The sequence below is a fragment of the Drosophila miranda genome (assembly GCF_003369915.1).
Source record: "Drosophila miranda strain MSH22 chromosome Y unlocalized genomic scaffold, D.miranda_PacBio2.1 Contig_Y1_pilon, whole genome shotgun sequence".
Lineage (NCBI taxonomy): Eukaryota > Metazoa > Arthropoda > Insecta > Diptera > Drosophilidae > Drosophila > Drosophila miranda.
Genome location: NW_022881603.1, coordinates 21858166 through 21876686, shown reverse-complemented (window position 1 = coordinate 21876686; position 18521 = coordinate 21858166). Strand labels below are relative to the sequence as shown.

Genomic DNA, 18521 nt, shown 5'->3' with positions numbered 1-18521 from the left:
GGGGTATAGCTGCCAAATCGAACTATAAACGGATACAGGTCTTGCAGAATCGCGCCATGAGGCAAATAACGAACTGCCCTTGGTACGTGCGCGGCTCCACCCTTCATCGGGATTTGAATCTGCATACAGTAGAGGAGCAGATTGGAAGGCACACCAGCAGATACAGTGACAGGCTAATTAGACACCATAGTATGCTCGCCAGACGATTACTACCTGCCAGGCCTTTGAGGCGGTTGAAGAGATTGGGTTTTGCCAAAACTATTGGCCAACTCTAAGTTTCCCTCCCAATATTATAATATTATATTTTTTGTAAGTCCTCTCGCATTTAGCATTAGGTTTGGCTACCCCAATATTATTTACCAGTGATGTTAAGATACGTTATATGCAATGTACGGATTCAACGCTTAATAAAAATTAAAAAAATAAAAAAAAAAAAAACTGTTTCTTTTGTAGTGTTGCGGTCCATCGGCGAAAGCGCTTTCTCGATGCCAGCTGATAAATCTTCGTGAGTGATCAAGAGTTTTTTATTTATTTATTTTTTTTGTTGTACCTGTATGTGTAAACTGGCACTTGCACTCACACTCGCCCTAGGAGAGCACAACGAAATCCCCCTTACCCCTTTGCAGTGGAATTAATAGGTATGTTTTTTTTTTATCTTTAGCTTAATATAAATTCATTATTTTACTCATTTGCTCTACTTCCTCTTCCTATTCTTTTCTCCTTTCCCGTCCACTCGCACTCTCTCTCCTTCTGCGTTCGACCGAAAATTTGAGCCGATCCCGCTACCTTTCCGTTAACTCGCTTTTCGGTTTCGGTTCAACCACTGGAGTTCTATGACACTGCGGCACTGAGACGAAGGGTTCTTCCGTTAACAAAAAAAGTTTGATCGAAAATTGGTTTTCGTTTTCTTTTGATCTGCTCGCGATACACGACGTGCTGCTTCCCAACGGCAAATGTCTCTTTCTTCAGCTAGTTAGGCCAGCCTTGGTCGAATTATTCTCGTCTCTGCTTCGCTCTAGCTTCCCCTTGTTTATGGTTCCCCTTTGCTTTGCATTCCCCTTGCCAGGTGCATTTATGTTGAAGCGGTGCTCTTTTGCCTTGAGATTAAACTGAGATTCGGGTAGGCCAGCCTTAGCCGAATTATTATCGCCTCTGCTGCGCTCTAGGTTCCCCTTGTTTACGGTTCCCCTCTGCTGTGCCTTCCCCTTGCCAGGTGGATTTATGTTGAAGCGGTGCTCTTTGCCTTGAGATTTAACTGAGGCTGGGGTGCCAAACCAAAGGGGTAGCAAAAGTTCCGACTGCTTGAATACATGTACTGCTGCGGCGCTGCAAAGCTCTCCTCCACTTACCCGCGGATCTGCCCCAATTTAGCAGTGGAATTTTTTTGCTGACTGCTTTTCTTTCTCTTTCTAGCAAGCTCTCTAAGCTTTCTAAGCAAAAATGTTCCTTTACTCTTCACACTTCACTTCAAACCGCTAGGTTGATCAACGTACCTACTTCCTGAGCTTCGCTAGAAGCTACCAGTTGGCTCAGTGTCCAAGACGAAAAAGAGCGAATACCATTCTGCCTCGACACTCGGACCCTACTTTCTCTGCTCGACCCTTCAACTGTCAACTTCCATTACTCTTTCCTCAGATACGATCTTTGACCTATAGGTGGCGCGTTTATTTTTCTTTTTCTTCCACCCCCAGTGCTGTTAGGACGCACAGTTGTACCTGAATTTTAGTCTGCCGAGAAGCTATCCTATTCCCCGAGTGAATTTCCCCAAAGCTACAGGGCACTTTACACATCAACAGCTACAGTTTGAATATATTGTACACACAAAATAGTATTGGCTAAACGAGTACTATGTATGTAACTCATGTATTGTTTGTATATGTTCAGGTGTAGGTGTAGGTGGGGGGGTTGGTTGGTAAGTGGTTCGCCTAGACGACATTTAACTTGGTTTTGCTTCTCTGCTGTGGCTTGGGGGCTGTGGCTTTGGCTGGGCCTGGTACCTGGTCTCCTTCCTTCCATCGTCGCCATTCACGCTAATATCTAGTACTACCTCATCGCACTCGCAGATCTCCGTTCGGAAATGGAATTCAATGAAAGTTCAGTCTCTTAAGATGCACTTGCCTTGCTAAAATCTTCTCTGGGGAGTTTTCTCTAAACGGAGTTCTCCTCGAGCCCTTGCTGCAACTGGGAAATGATTAGCAATAGAACGGGGAGCACGGTTTATCCTATTTACTACCTTCATCAGAGGACTGATTGCACGGGGCATAACACTGAGTGTACTGCCTGAGCCTGTGGTATTGCCGCCTCCAGTGTGCAGGGCGTTTTTGGAGCCCCGGTGCAGGGCGAGGAAGGGGGGATGCTGCCCCACCAGTGTCGTGGTGGTGGCCGAGCTTACACAGGACTCCCGCTTGCCGCGTCCGTAGTAGCTGGTCAGAGGCCTGCAATGGATATCAGATGACACGCAGATTTAATCCCACTCCAATCGTCTTCTCCGTCCACTTACCGCATGCTCTCAGCCCGCGGCGAGCTGCCGCCTTTGGAGAAACTTTTCATGGTGTACCTGTCGAGGGGTGCAGAAGAGGAAAGACCAGGGATGAGTGTGGTCAAGCTCCAGCACTGTTGGACTCTATATCCCTATACCCACCGTCGGTTCTGGCTCTGCTGAATGTCACGCGTGCCCGCCACGTGGATATGTGGTGTCGCAGGGCATTGCGCACCTCCGAGTTGAGGAAACAGTAGAACAGCGATACGGAGAAGCCCTGCCAGGTGCGAGGCGATGGTTGCACACAATCAGGGAGAGAACGATAGTTGAAAGCGGAGAGAACCCACCTGTGTACTTAGTAGAACAGCACGTAGAACGGCGAACATGTGACCCATGAGGCCGACCTCCGACGGCCCGGCCAGCACCACCAGGTAGGTGATACCAAAGAGGGGGATGAGCACCAGCAGCGCCTTGGCCGCCTTCCTATACTGGCGCGTCTCCACGGTATTGGCCGAGCGCAGCTTGGTGATGAGCACCTGGAAGATAAGATTAGTGCCGGCTGCTCTGCGCTTGCTGCTTTCGGATGCACTCACCCACATGATGCGCAGCAGGAAGGTTAAATTGATGAGCAGCACTGCACAGACGGGTCCCTGGAATATCCAATCCACATTCGTCTCCTCCATCCAGGGACAATTGATGTCATACTTTCGGGAACACAGAGAGGCAGAACATATTCAAAGGAGAACGTTTTGGAACCAACGCCCGGAGAGACTTACCTTCTCGGAGCTGTTGTAGATGACAGTCAGACTCTTGGCCACCAGCCAGGTAATGACAAGCAGGGCAGGACCACCTGGCCAGCAGCGGAAAATCAGGAGAAGTTTAATTGGCTGTTTGCAGGGGGTGTCCGCCTACTTACCCCATCCGATGGAGGCGTAGATGTTGAAGCGTATGTTGTCGCCGGAGAAGGTGTTTACCACCAGCATGTACAGATAGAGGCCCTCCACCAGCATCCAGAAAAAGTTCGTCAGCGTGAAGAAGTGGAAGAGCGCGAACAGGGCAATGCAGCTTGCCTGTCCGCTTCGAATGGAGATCTAACAAGGGCCAAGTTATCAAAGGAAGGACACCAGGTAACTCAACTCCTCAACCCACCTGCACCGATAGCAACAGTATCCAGAACAAAGCCGACATGATGTACGTGAAGAACAAATTGGCGTAAATGGTGTTGCGCAGGCAACGCAGCTCTCTGGGGGTGGGAAGGAAATGTGAGAACGAGCAGTTGCGGGGAACTCAGAATACAGGAACATTTTCTGGGGCTCTCCACTTACTTGAAGTAGGCAAAGACAATCAGGGCGAGGCTGAGCGACACAAGGCTGAGGGCGTAACCGATGTAGTAAATGATGGTTGACAGCTCCACAATGACCTCGAACTCCGTCACCGAGTGGGAGGCTGGTAGATGGGCACAGGCATCGTAGTTGGTGTACTTCTCCCACGTTCCATTCGCATGGCAGAAGCGGGTGGCGTTCTCTGAGGGTTCAAAGGTTAATAGAGGGGCAACCCTTTCCATTCAATCTATTACCACTCACTGCTGCTGTCGTAGTGTATCCCCTGCAGCTCGTACATGCACTGGAGCACGGCCAGAGTGCCGCGCGCCGTTCGGGGCCAGCACAGGATCGAGTCGAACTGGGTGAGGCAGTGGTCGCTGGCATTGCCGTAGGTCGTTGAATCCATGTGCTCCTGTACCAGGCACTGCAGCTCCACGCTCACCTCGATTCCGTCCAAATTGGACAGCATTAACAGCGGATCGATTCCGCTGCTGCCATTGGCGGCGACTGCCGCCTCCATGTACTTGTGGTCACTCACTCCAGGGTTCCAGCACTCACAATCACACTCTCTGCACCACCATTCTGTAGCTGCCCTGAAACCACCTGGGGGGCGAGTCGAGATGTGTATCAGAATAACATTGTCCGGGGACAATGGTCCCTGAATCGTTCAGGAAGTTGAATTCTTTCAATTGTTGAGGGACTGCCCGGACCCCTTTTGACCAGAGCTTGCGGCCTTTTGCCACAGTGTACGTTAATTGCATTGATACTGCCACACCCCCACACTGTGCTGTGGCCCCAGGGCAGTTGGTTTCCACATAAATGGGCATGAAATCAGTTCGGGAGCGAACTTAAAGGTGTCTGATTCGCCATATTCATGGCGAACAGGAATGGTTAGGCCGAGTGCCATAAAAATTCATTAGTTTCGCCATCAAAAGGCATACAGAAGCGTCAGCAGATTGAAGGGGGAAAAGAAAAGGCTTTCTGGTGCGTGCTGCCACAGCAGAGCAGACATGTGGCCATAAAAAGAACACCCACAAGTCAAAGGGCTCACCAGTCAGGGCCCATGGTTTTACTTAGAAATTAGAAACGCTAACTTCCTGCCAGCGCCTGCCAGCGGGTGTGGCCTGGTTGTGTGGCTTTGGGTGGTACTGGTTGGGCCAGGGCGGTGCCTTCAAGTCAGCATCAGCAAGCGGAAATCTCACATTTGAGCTCTGATAATAAATGGCATAAATGATGCATCGTTACATTAATGTATGGCATAAAACAGGGCGGCAATAGGAACACACCCAACCCATGAGTGGAAAACCTTCCAAATAATCTGATGCTGTACCGAGAGTGACGAAACAAAGCAGAAGGCCCTAAGCAACCAGGAAAGTTTAGTCCGAAAACTTTTCCCACAGCGTTTAACCAAATTCTCCGGAAATGAAAAGTTTTCCGAGTGGGAAACAGGACGTATGGATATTTAAGACACAATTAAATGGGTTTCAAGAGAACAACAAATTGTTCTCCGTAAATTTAATTTCTTTGGAAAAGCAATACCCAACCAATTTTTTAATTGAAACAACACCGATTCCTGGCCATGAAATATTAAGTCCGCAGGCGAACTCCGCATCCATGTGGGGGCTCTACTTCTGGTTCCCACTGTGGCTGGTGGTCCTTTGCCTTTCTTTTGCCGGTTCATTGCCTAATGTTGTTCATTTCTTGTTGTTTAGGTGACATGCTCCTAAATTAGAGCAATGCATGTACATAAAACAAAAGAAAAGTTGATTATTACGACCCAACACTCCGAACGGACCCTGGCACAAAGTCTACTCCGAAGTTCTCTCGAGCACCACGCATCCATTAGCTTCTCGCTAAATTATAACACATACGCCGCGTTGCCTTTTAAGACACCCTCACGCCAAGGACCGCCACCGACCAGCAGCAGACATGAGAAATGAGTTAGGGCCACAATACATAAAACACAAAGTAAAACTCAATTTTAAGTTGAAAATTTTGTAAATTCGCTGGAGAGAATAAAGGGAAGAGAGAAATGGGAATCGCCCGCCTCTGATTACCTCATAAATAATGCCGCAGCAAAATTGCCAAGTCGGTGGAGGACTAAATTATGGCCAGAACTGCTAATTGCATATTTGATATCAATTAAATCCGACAAACAGTACAAAAAAACAGCGGCCAAAAGAACACATAAGGCAGAAGGATATTTTTTATTTGCGTTTAAATGAAAATGAATTCTGACAGCACGAATGGAGGCAAATCTCATTTATGGGCAGTCAACTTGATGAATGTCCACCCCATCGGACAGAAACTGGTAGAGCACATTCAGCAGGGCTCCCCACAAAAAAAAGGACATTACCAGAAATAAACACAAGCAAACGAAATGGGACTCGACCGACATATGATGTAGATGAAGATGGACAAATCAAATGCGCAGCCCCAGAGATCACAGGAGAATGGAAGTGCCTCCTACAATCCCTCCTCCTGCTGTTCGTGCTATTATAGAAGATTGTATCTAATCTCGTACGATTGCACACAATGGATTTGCCAAAGGCGACACAAAATGCGAAAAGGACCGAGATTCCTTGTGGGTTGGTTCTTGGGCCATGTGAGAATTTCTGCAATTACCGGCTGCTGCTTTAAGGCTTATAAATGTTTTCCGTTGAGGGGGATTTCTTTAGAGAATTGAAAATATAATAGCAATCCAAGTACGAGTGCGGGTGCGTGTGTGGTCCCCATTTAGCATTCCCCGACATTCTCTCACTCGTTACATATACAACATTAAATCGAGTATGCGGGTTTTCGGTCCATTGAAGGATCTTTTGGGCTCGTTTTTGTAATTGGGCAACATTTTTCATTCTCGCCCAGGACAACGCCGGGAAGTGCTACTTTCTGGGCTCATTAATGAAGCTCATTAAATTTTATATGCATAAACAGAATCCAGACAGCAGAAAACAGCAACAATGAACATATTAAATTCATAAGCTTTGTCGTGCTAGGCAGCACAGAGAAATAACGTATACGCAGCATGGCCAAGAGGAAGAAAGGAAGAACAAACTGCCCCCAACTATATGGGGTATAGAGAAAGTTTTTAATGAAATTGCTCATTTAAGCGAGAAAACATTGTTTCGGATCGGAAAGTTATCGCACACTTTGATGTTGGAAAATTCGGTCTTCCCCCAGAAGAACATTTTTGCATTTCACACACTTTTATTTAGCTTTCGGGGGCAATCAAATTTGATGGTCGATGGTCCACCACATGCCCCAAAGGTAGTAAGAGACGGTCTAGACAATCGAGTATCATAATTTGCAGGCACGCAAGTCCTTTTCGATTTCCGTTTCCGCTCGGACCTTCATTCTCTGCTTAGGTCAGCACAAGCTCGTATCGCATCTGGAAGGAGCAGCTGAAGGGGCAGACACTCAATCGATTGCCAACAAGTGTGGCATTTTATTGTCTGGCCTTTAACGGCTTTCCACTCATTGTGTGGCACGTGCAGGTCGCACTGCAACAGCAACAGTAGGAGCAGTTACGTGAGGGATTTTTACGGCGGAAATCCATAAAGCAAAGGGGCAACAAGTCCCGAAGCCCTGCCTGGTTATCAGAGATGGATTGGGGTGTTTCGTGTTCCACCACCTGGAGTGGATTTGCCCAATCGATTCCGCAAACACGCCTTACAATGGCCCTATTGGAATTTGCGGATTATCCCTTGAAACCGCTGCATTCTGCACATTCTGTAACCCATTGCATTGTTCCCCATGCGCCTGGGTGTGGGTGTGTATCTGTGTGTATGCGTTGGCATTTTAATTAACCGCAAATTGTTTGCCATTCTTTCTGCACACCCATCAGTAGCCAGCCTCCATACACATCCAGGGATACAGAGGGATATCCTTACATTGTTTGGACCCGAATCCTCCTTTTTCTCCGAACGGGCGTTGGGTTCCTTTGTATCCTTTGGGATTTCCTTTTTCTTATATTTTACACTTGCAGATTGCCGAGTTTAACGGGGATTTTTCCACTGACCACAGAGTGAGAGCGGCAGTCCTTTGTCCCTTGGGCCAGGACAGCCACTTACTTGACCCGGCTTAAATGTGTTTAACGCCTTCTGAGCTGCCAAATGATGATGTTTGAGCTGCTTTCGTACGAGTATCTGTGCGAGGGGTACGCGCGGGTGTGTGGGTCTCCGCTTACACCAGTCTGTGCCTGTGTCTGTGCGTTTGTTTGTCTAGTTGCCTTGGTTGTGGATGGACAGACACACACCCCACACACACAGAGCAGAGAACTTTATGGTTTTGGCATTTGCACTCGCATTTTTATCCAGGATTATTTGTTATAGTCACACTCGCACTTGCACAATAACTATAAGCCCTTTATGCGGCCATTGACTTTATGACATTTTTCTTTGGTAAATTCTTTTTTTATAAAGCCTTTAAAGTCTTTAAAAGATTCGTTTTGTTTCGAGTATTTTTCAAACAATATGATTTTGAAAATATTTTTTGCTATCCTTTTTCAACTTTGGAATTTCCCAGAAGAACCGCACTCGTTCACATCCCGTTGATAACTGAAGCCGATGGCCGCAAGAACCATCTTAACAAGCCACAACATTTTGACGTTCTTACCAAAAGGCGCGAAACGCCTTTGCGCCTTTGGAAAGCTTTCCAAAGCTGCGTTCCACAAGAGCTTTTGCCGCCAGGCAACAGGTGGGACCCATTGTTTGAAGGGATATGATAGGGGATGCCCCGTGTTCTCTGGTCAATGCAGTTCTACAATAATGCCTGAAAATCTGGATATTTGATTTACGCAAATATTTGCTGGGCCCGATATTTACTGAGCATTTCGCTGGCTGGGGCTTAAGTCTGTTTACTTAGGTCCCGTGGACCGAATAGAAGGGATGTGTGTATCGGATTTGGTTTCAGGGATCCATCCCTTTGAAGTTCCACGTTGATTTAATTGCTACAGCTTCGATGGTAGCTCAGGTGTGGAGGAGGATGTGGATGTGGGCTAGGCTAATCAAGTTAAACTCGAGTGGAGTGGAGCTCTGGCCTGACAGTTATTGAAATATCAATATGGGGTCGCGTGGAGATGCTTCAGGCAAATGGTTCCGGAAAATTTGCAGAAATTAAATTGTAGGGAAAACAACAGACAGAATTTTTTTGTTATATTTATGGAAGCTTTTTCCTCCACTCTTAAATTTGATATTACAATGATAAACATTTAGAAGGCGGCTGCGGGCTCTGGTATGTGTATGACACGTAGGGCACACACACTCGTAGTATGGCGATGGGGGGGGGGGGGGGGGGGGGGGGGGGGGGGGGGGGGGGGGGGGGGGGGGGGGGGGGGGGATTGAGAGTAGGGAGTCGCATGTGGGTGTGGTATGCGCGATGGCAACATCCTTATCCCAACTGTTTGATTTTCAAACAAATGCTAATGTCAACTGCCACTCAAAGGCATTTAAATTCCAATTTAAAAATGCTTCCTTTGTCTACGTATAGTATCTCTGTCTCTGTGGGTCTTTCCCATTTTGTGTGTCCCTGTGTCTCTGTATCCCTGTTCGCATTAACGCGTTTATTCTGCCGCATGCAAATTTAATATCACACGCACTTGGAGTGGTTTTTTATTCCATTTAAATGTTCGGAAAACCTTTTTTTCATCGATGAGTGCCAGTTTTCCTCGATTTTCGTTCCCCTTGATTTTACCGAGAACGTTTTCCATTCAATGATTATTCCCAGAAGAGAAAAAGCGTCAAAGTTTTTCCATTTACTACACCAAGAAACTTCCACAAAGAGTAGAACGCGCTTTTGTTGCAGCTAATACCGAGATTTTTCAATTAAAGCCTGTTGGGAAATGGAAAAACTAGTATGAATCGAAGTGCTCCTCTGCGATAAGTCAGTCTTAAGATCTTGAGAAGTGTCTTACTTCCAATCGAAGAAGCGTGCAAGGAAACATTGAGGCAATCGCTTCGTGCATCCCAAAGCCATCAGCTTAGTGGTTAAGAGCATACGGAGGAAATCAGTGAGCAGAAGACACAATAAGCAGGCGACAGACGAAAAATGGAAAAGCTCCTTCCACACGAGGGTGGACTTGAGCTTGAGCACTCAACGATTACTTAGCAGCCATTCACCACCTCCGTTTCACAAGGGGCTCGTCTTTCAACAAGCTCATTAATTGCACGCCGCACTAATGAGAACAGCTAAAGACATTATTCTCTCTCACCTGGTTACCTGTTTGACGTCTTCTGACTGGCTGACTCATCCCCTTCCTATACTCTATTCGAGATTGTTCTTCTGGTATTTCCCCAATTGTAGTCACGCACGAGCTGATGCACTCGCAATCAACCGGAATCGGGGTTCCGTTCATCAGTCAGTCAACCTCTTTTTTTGTTCCGGTGCCGATGCCGGGGGCTGATGTTTGTTTACAGCCTTCAACAAACGCATTGAACCAACAAACAAACAAAAATCCCAAACGACCCGATTTTATTACGGACTCATTAACAATCGGGCAGACTATTTGGCTATATAAGCGGACGTCGGAGGGTAACCGAATTTCATACTTTTTCTGGCGCCCAAGTGGAATTTAATCGTTAATCTGTAAATATGGTTGGTGATCTATTTTTGGACTTTGATCTTTGTGCTGGGCCAAGCCCACGCACAGGCCGCCTTCAATTGCACAGCACCGCCGAATTTCCAGAATTTTGTGAGTATAATACACTCTACAAGAAGTCACGAGGTAAATTATTGGGGCGAACCTTTGCAGGACATCAATACTTGCTGTCGCACTCCGGAATTGGACATGGGAGATGTGCCTCAAAAGTGTCACAAGTACGTTAATCAACTGAAATCCGCCAACTCGAAATATCCCAGCTATACCCATTTGGTAAGTCTGCATCTAAGAGAATATATGTATACGAACCTCTGCTCATCTTTGCTCCTTTTCAAAGTGCTATCCCGATTGCATTTACCGCGAGACGGGAGCCCTTGTCAATGGTAAACTCAGAGTGGACAGAGTCAAGCAGTACCTGGAGCAGTATGTCCATCAACGAGATCAGGATATGGTGGCCTACATCATGCGCTCCTTTGACTCTTTCCTGGGCAACAGTGCGTATGAGTATTGTCCTCTTTATAGAAACGCTTCATCCCATACTCTTTCTCTTAGTTAAAAGCCACATGAAGGCAGCCAACATAGAGGCTTACAAGGTGCTGCCGCACAGCTGCTCGCCCTTTGCCGGAATGGTCTACAGCTGCGTCAATGCCGAGACCTTCCTCAACTGCCCCCCAGAATGTGGAAGAACTAGCGACCGTGCAACCAGGCCAAAGAGTTTGCAGCACAGTGCAATCCACTGCCGCATGTTCCGCTGCCCAGCAGCTAGAATACTTCGCATTCAACTACTGTCCACAAATATTTATATTAAAAGATTCCATTTAGATTTAATCTTTGATCTTTTTCGGGGGTCGTATAAATGTATGTTTTTTTATAATTACCCATTGATCATTGCCCAGTAAATTGACCATGCAAAATGGGGCTCTTTTGTGGTGCACCCATTATGACTCGCGATCATTCACTTGATTGTAGCCATGAATCAGCTAACACTCGTGTTTTGCCTGCTGCTTTGGTCTGAAGTAAATGGAGCCTTCAGGGACTTTGTGGTGGGACCAGAGACCCAGAGGGGGCTCTTGATGAGAAACTTTTCGTCTCGTTTCAGAGCATAGAGCGTGATGGCATTGTCGATACTCAACTGCTGATGAAGGCTGTCATGCAGCACGCCCAACGCCTGGGCCTGAGCTTGGATGAATTGGGTGAGAGCATTAACCAAGACCAAAGGTCATTCCTGAACTCAAACGAACCTCAATTTTGGCAGCAAGCATGAGTTATGGGGAGGAGGAAGACGAGGAAGCTGCCAACCAGCTGGAGTCTATGTCCAGAAATCAGGATATGATGGGTTGTAATTCCAGGGATCAGGAAATGTTTGAAATGGTTGCCGATCGGCCCACATGGCGAGATGTGATCTTCAACTGATCAAAGAATAATTCATAGTGAATCATGATAAAAGCAGCTGGAAATGTTTATTTATTCGAGGATGTAGCGCACCTATTCACAGTGAATGCTGTATTCCCTAGCCTCGATGCACATGGTGCTCTTGCTGGACACAGTCTCCGGACAGTTCCTGTACACATACCGATGACCGACATGGAGGAGCACTTACCAGTGATGGGCATGCGGCGACGCTTCAGGCTCTTGATCATGGCCTGCTCCTCTCCGGAACAGTGGTGAAAGCCCTCCGTATAGATATCCACAAACTCCTGATGGCTCTCCAAAAGGGTTTCCATCATTTTACGGATATTTTCCATAACCAAACTGGTTCCGTTCAGCGCTTTCGCCGCTTCAAAAAGGCATTCAAAGCTGCACTGTAAGTGCAGAGGGGATCAATAGGATCATTAGGGGATCCCCAAGCTCCATAAAGATCGTACTTACGGGTGTAATGTGCGCCCCATTGACCAGGTACTGGCCGTATTGCGAGGTGTATTTGGAAAGCTCCAGCAATGGCATTTTGCAACAGTTTTTCAATGCCAATTTCGAGGTGATATTGAATCTCCAGGATAATCTGTTGGCGGCTGACAATACTCACATTCAAGTCGGGACGTTGAGAGCAGTCCGGCTCGCCGGCTCCTGGACTGACCAGGAACGAGAACAGTATCAAAGCAAGCTGGTGTGGCATTTCAGGCACCTTCTGGTAACCGGACAGCACCAGATATCCCATATATACAATCCCAACCGGATGCCCGAATGGCATTAGACTTGGTCCATTTACTGTTCATCCATCAAATAATGGGGTGCTCATTTACGATTAATTATACCCGATACTCAAAATGAGTATTGGGGTATATTAGATTTGTGGTAAAAGTGGATGTGTGTAACGTCCAAAAGGAATCGTTTCCGACCCCATAAAGTATATATATTCTTGATCAGCATCAATAGCCGAGTCGATTGAGCCATGTCTGTCTGTCCGTCTGTCCGTCCCCTTCAGCGCCTAGTGCTCAAAGACTATAAGAGCGAGAGCAACGATGTTTTTGATCCAGACTTCTGTGATATGTCACTGCTACAAGAATATTTCAAAACTTTGCCCCGCCCACTTCCGCCCCCACAAAGGGCGAAAATCTGTGGCATCCACAATTTCGACGATACGAGAAAACTAAAAACGCAGAATCGTAGAAGATAACTATATCTTCTAGAGTGCAAAATCTGATTTAGATCGTATAATTATTATAGCCAGCATCAAGAAAACAATTTCATTTTTTCTCGCCCTGTCTCTCTCTAACACACACGTAGCATAGGCGGCTTTGCTTAGAGTAAAACATTAGCGCCTAGATCTCAGAGACTACAAAAGCTAGAGCAACCAAATTTGGTATCCACACTCCTAATATATCGGACCGAGACGAGTTTGTTTCAAAATTTCGCCACACCCCCTTCCGCCCCCGCAAAGGATGAAAATCTGGGTATATCCACAAATCTCAGAGACTATTAAGGCTAGAGTAACCAAATTTGGTATCCGCACTCCTGTCAGATCTCACTATAAAAGGTATATCTCAAAATTTCGCCCCACCCCCTTCCGCCTCCCCAAAGGACGAAAATTTGTGGCATCCACAATTTTGAAGATACGAGAAAACTAAAAACGCAGAATCATAGATAATGATCATATATATTAGGTTGCTGAATCTGGATCAGATCGGATCATTTTTATACCCAAAAGGAACAAATCAATTTGCACTGGCTACGCAGCGCCCGACGTCACGCTCAGACTGATTTTCTGTCTCTCTCGCACGCACTCTTTGTCGTGTCGTTTAATATTAGCGGCGTCTGCCGGAGGAGAGCCATACTGACTAAGTATCGGGTATAACTGTAGAGTTGCGGTGTCCGCAGCAACTCACAACGTTCCCCCTCGTTTTTTATTCAAATGGGTCTGGGACCGCCGCCACGTGATGCACGCATGGTTGGGCAGTGGAGGTTCTGGAGACGAGCCGTCTCGCACAGCTCCGTGTCAGACCAGCTGGACGAAGGACAATAGCTGAAGATGTGTTTCGTAGTACAGATCCCATAGTAGAGGGGCACTGGGGAGCACTGCTCCACACCGGGCATCGGACGGGGTCTTCTGGACCTCAGCATTGCATGCACAGCCCCGGGACACTGCAACATTCCGTTCAAGTATACGTCCACGAAGTCCTGATTGTTGCCCAGCAACCGCTGCAGCATGCTGCTCCATTTAGGATTCCAGTCGCATTGAAGATGCAGTCGTAGAGGCACTGGCGCGAGATCAGAGAAGATTAGCAAAGGGGCTTGGCTTTGGGGAACCTTCAACTTAAACTTACGGGTGACACCCGGGGTCCACTCTCGGGCATGTACCTGCCGCACAGCTTCCGAAAGGCCTCAAAGTGGAAGGTGGGAATGGTGCAGCAGCCTCTGACGGCCTGGGGATTAAGAAATCCAACATATCACAGCTTCTCCCCATCTCATCCTAAATTGGAAACACTCACATTGAAATCCTGCCGCCTACTGCAGTCAACATCCGCTGGGGCAGGTGCAGACCCCACAATTGTGGAGTACAGTATAGCGCTCAGCGAGCAGATGATCAGAGCTCTGTCCTTTTTCATTATTTCTGTCAGTCTGAGCTGCGCCTAAACATAACCGCTTAATTTATAACCCCACTACCGCACTACCACTCTGTCGTCTAATAAATGGAGCAAATCGCGTCATTTATGGCTTGTGAAAGCCGGTTAATTGAAGGTCTCGTGCCCCCAACGGACACAGCACGTGCCCCACCTCTAAATTTGCTTCTATCATCAGTCATCATGATGAGCATTCGGTTCAAAGTACTGCTGGGCAAAGTCTACCGGCCTGACCAGAGCCAGACACAGGCAACTACAGTGTCTGACCCAAACCGATTCCCTTTAAAGACATTTGACTTTCATACATCGCAATCAAACAAACGATTCGGAACATATATGTAAGATTCATAATAATGTATCGTTTATTAATAGTGTTATTCGAAAAAGAGTACAAAGTGTATGATTTAAGATGTGCAATTAATAAGTCTGTTCTTCCGACTTTTTGTTCAACTTTCTGCTTCTACTTCCAACAACCGACTCCCATATCGATAACCCCTTATCGGTTAGGTCTTTTAAACATCGGTTAAGTCTGGTTATATCGGTTAGGTCTTATCGATGGTATCTTAAGTTCAAATGTTAATTTAGATGGGATAGTGTTAACTGCTTGATACACTGTCCTTTACATTCGGCCCTCCTGCTCATCTTCATCTGTCCCAGATGATAATATATCATCGTTCTCTGAGACAAAACGCCATAGCTTCATATTGTCACTGCTCGTTGCTGTGATATTTGGCCCATCGACTTGAGCAACCTTTCTGACGTCGTAGCTTTACCTTGGTGACTTCATATGGGCCTAGATACTCGCTGGCCAACTTGCGTCCTGCGACGAACTGCGTCCTCTTGATCGCGACCATGTCTCCTAGTCTGTAGCCGTGCTCAGGTCGTCGTTTTTTATCATAATTGCGCTTGTACACCTCTTGCGCCTTCTCAATGTTTTGTTTCGCTTGGTCACGCAGTTCTTGGCGCTCGTTGTTAAACTGCGTAACCAACTCCTCGTTGAGCACCTCCAATAGTCGACTTTCAGCTTGTCTGTGCATCTTTGTCCCAAACATGACCTCGAATGGCGACGACTTCAACGTAGAATGCACATGCGAATTAATCGCCACCTGTGGCACATGCTTGTACCACTTCGTTGACTCCTGAGCTGAGAGCTTTGCGATGATACCCAAAATTGAACGGTTCACCCGCTCAATCCGACAGTTGCCTCTCGCCACACCTGTCGTTGTACACACATGTTCGACTTTGTTCTCGTTGAGAAACTCGCTGAATGCGTTGGATGTAAACGCTGCTCCTCTGTCGCTGCCTATGCGCTTGGGAAAACCAAACACAAATGACCAATCTCTCAGCCTCTTCACAACTTCTTCGTGACCTGTTGACTTAGTTGGGAACAGCCACACAAACTTGGAGAATGCATCTACCACAGCAAAAATGTACTTGTATTGCTTGGCTGTCGCATCCATTGGTCCCAAATGATCAACGTGCAGCGTGTATAGTGGTGTGTCACCCTTGTCAATGCAATGAAGATAGCCTTCTTGTTTGCCCAACTTTTTGCTGAAAATTATACAACTGATACAATTAGTAATCAACTTATTTACTTTCGGTTCAAGGTGCGGAATCCAGTATTGCTGCTGAACTGAGTGCATTGTCTTCGCTGTAGAGAAATGACCAACTTCATGCGATCTTTGAATGATTTCCCTTTCCATCAGCCTTGGAACCATTGGAGACTGCTTTGCAACTTCTGTGGGCATTTGGTAACTGTTTCTTATCATCTGTTCAACGTCTTTTCGATATTGCGGCGGAGCTACAAAGAATGACTCTTCAGTTACATTATATATAAGAGCATGCTCATTTGTTGGCACAGGATCTGCGTCATGCTTCAAAAACGTGTACCCCTGCATATCAGCGACGAAACGGAACTTTTTAATGAAATCATGCCCCAAAAGTGCGTCGAAATCAATCTGGCTACTGGGGACTACTAAAAACTTCTGTGTGGTCTGCAACTTATCCACGGTAACTTCTGCATTAAAGTATCCAACAGGCTTTGTTGATATCTGACCCAGACCGCGCAACATAGTTGTGCACTTCAAAAGTTTAACGTTTTTCATGGTCTTCAACATACTCTCTTTGATTATGGTTACATCTGACCCTGTATCCACAAGACAGTCAACTACAATGCCGTTTATTTGAATTTTTTTCATGCGACTGCGATTCAAAATGACGCGAACTTTATCAACTTTATCTGCTTCATAAGGACAGTTACGAGAAATGTGACCATTCTGATTGCACTTAAAACACTTTGTTTCGGCTCTGCAGTCTTTGCGTTTGTGTTCTCCTGATCCACAGCTATAGCAATATTCTTTTTTACCGCTTTGCCCACTTTGCTGCTTGAAACTCGTTTTATGCTGTTCGTTATTGCCCTTCTTCTCCGATATGTTCAAACGATCATAGATACAAGCAACTCTTCTTTCAAGGCCCTGAAGGTCTTACAGCGATACATGGCATACTTATACTCGTTTCTTATGTCCAGACCGTTCACAATATGGCTTATAACAGCCGCGTGTTCAACATGTCCGACTGCTGCTATTTTTCTCATCTGCAGCAAGTACTCGTGCATCGACTCACTACTCTTCACTGAAAATTATACAACTGATACAATTAGTAATCAACTTATTTACTTTCCGTTCAAGGTGCGGAATCCAGTATTGCTGCTGAACTGAGTGCATTGTCTTCGCTGTAGAGAAATGACCAACTTCATGCGATCTTTGAATGATTTCCCTTTCCATCAGCCTTGGAACCACCAATATGTCATTGCCATTTACAGATTTGAAGAGAAGACCTTTAAGCTTGTAGTCTTGATATGGGTGCTGCTTCAGGATCTCAACTGTGGCTTTGATGAAATCGTCATCCTGCTGTGCTTTCTTTATCCGAGCTGTTAGCTCCGTCGTCACGAACATGCATGTCTGCGGAAAACGACTGAGACAGTCCACGTGTCTCATTCTGTCCCTGGGCGGTGTACTGCTTTGAATGTAAAGTCCTCCATATACAGAATCCACTGGGAAACTTCTCTGGGTATATCTGCTTTCGTTGTTGTCTGCTTAAACGCCGCACAGTCAGTGGCAAGATCAAATTTGAGTCCCAACAGGTAGTGACGAAACTTCTTGAGTGCGAGGTATGCAGCTTTGACCTCCAAATAGTAACTGTGACGTTTGGACTCAGCTTGTGTAGTCTTTTTACTCCAATAGTAAATCGGGTGGAAATTGCCATCAAACTGCTGCAACAAAACTGCTCCGAAACCTTCTTTGGATGCATCCGTGTGGAGTTCCGTTGGCGCTGTAATACAGGTGCGATTACAAGCAGATTCTTTAAGCTTTGTAGCGATTGTTGCTCTGCTTCGCCAATGTTGAAAACTGCTTCCTTCCTGAGTAGATTCGTGAGCGGCCGGGCAACTTGTGCATAGCTAGGGATGAACTTTCTGAAAAAGCCTGTGAGTCCCAGAAATGCATGAACTGCTTTAATGTCTTTGGGCGTAGCAAACCGACTGACAGCTGCTGTCTTCTCTTTGCCGGGCCAGATTCTCCCGTCCTCAAGGATATGGCCCAGAAAGCTAATGCGTGGCTGCATGAAGCTACATTTCTTCCACTTGATCTTTAGGCCAAACTGCGCAGCTGTCTCCAGAACCAACTTCGTCTTCCTCATGCATACCTCGGGCGACACGGCGTAAACAATTATGTCGCCCATATAAAGCTGCATAATGTCAGAGTTGATTAATTCTTGAAAAATATAGCTTACGAACCGAATGAACGCAGCTGGCGAGTTCTTGAATCCGAAAGGCGCTTTATTAAACTCGAATAATCCCTCCTGTGTGACGAAGGCCGTATACGACTTGCTTTGCTCTTCCATAGGCACATGGAAAAAGCCGTTTTCAAGTTCCATTTTCCAAGACTTCCTCCATGATCGGGACTGGGAAGCAGTCCAGCAATACCATGCTGTTTAACTTCCTGTAGTCTACGCAAACTCTAAGTGTACCATCTTTTTTCTTCACGACGACAACTCTGCTCGCTACATTT

At 46.4% G+C, this 18521-nt stretch overlaps 2 protein-coding genes and 3 pseudogenes across 2 annotated transcripts; 2 read left to right on the top strand and 3 right to left on the bottom strand.

Annotated features, from left to right (window-relative positions):
* Nucleotides 1-442: 442 nt before the first annotated feature.
* LOC108158227 (diuretic hormone receptor) lies at nucleotides 443-8330 on the bottom strand. Its single transcript, XM_033396754.1, is given in 13 exon segments — nucleotides 443-2181; nucleotides 2234-2435; nucleotides 2501-2557; nucleotides 2642-2675; nucleotides 2678-2756; nucleotides 2827-3015; nucleotides 3073-3183; nucleotides 3256-3329; nucleotides 3396-3570; nucleotides 3629-3722; nucleotides 3805-4003; nucleotides 4063-4404; nucleotides 7692-8330. Coding segments are annotated over 12 exon segments (1506 nt in total). The 5' UTR covers nucleotides 4322-4404; nucleotides 7692-8330; the 3' UTR covers nucleotides 443-2148.
* A 2255-nt stretch (nucleotides 8331-10585) lies between these two features.
* Nucleotides 10586-11162, top strand: LOC117189658 (annotated as a pseudogene).
* A 205-nt stretch (nucleotides 11163-11367) lies between these two features.
* On the top strand, nucleotides 11368-11809 carry LOC117189890 (annotated as a pseudogene).
* A 72-nt stretch (nucleotides 11810-11881) lies between these two features.
* LOC108158446 lies at nucleotides 11882-12509 on the bottom strand. The gene is given in 4 exon segments (XM_017290729.2): nucleotides 11882-11976; nucleotides 11979-12198; nucleotides 12266-12361; nucleotides 12420-12509. Coding segments are annotated over 4 exon segments (501 nt in total).
* Nucleotides 12510-13741: 1232 nt separating this feature from the next.
* LOC117191492 lies at nucleotides 13742-14879 on the bottom strand (annotated as a pseudogene).
* Between the last annotated feature and the right edge of the window lie 3642 nt (nucleotides 14880-18521).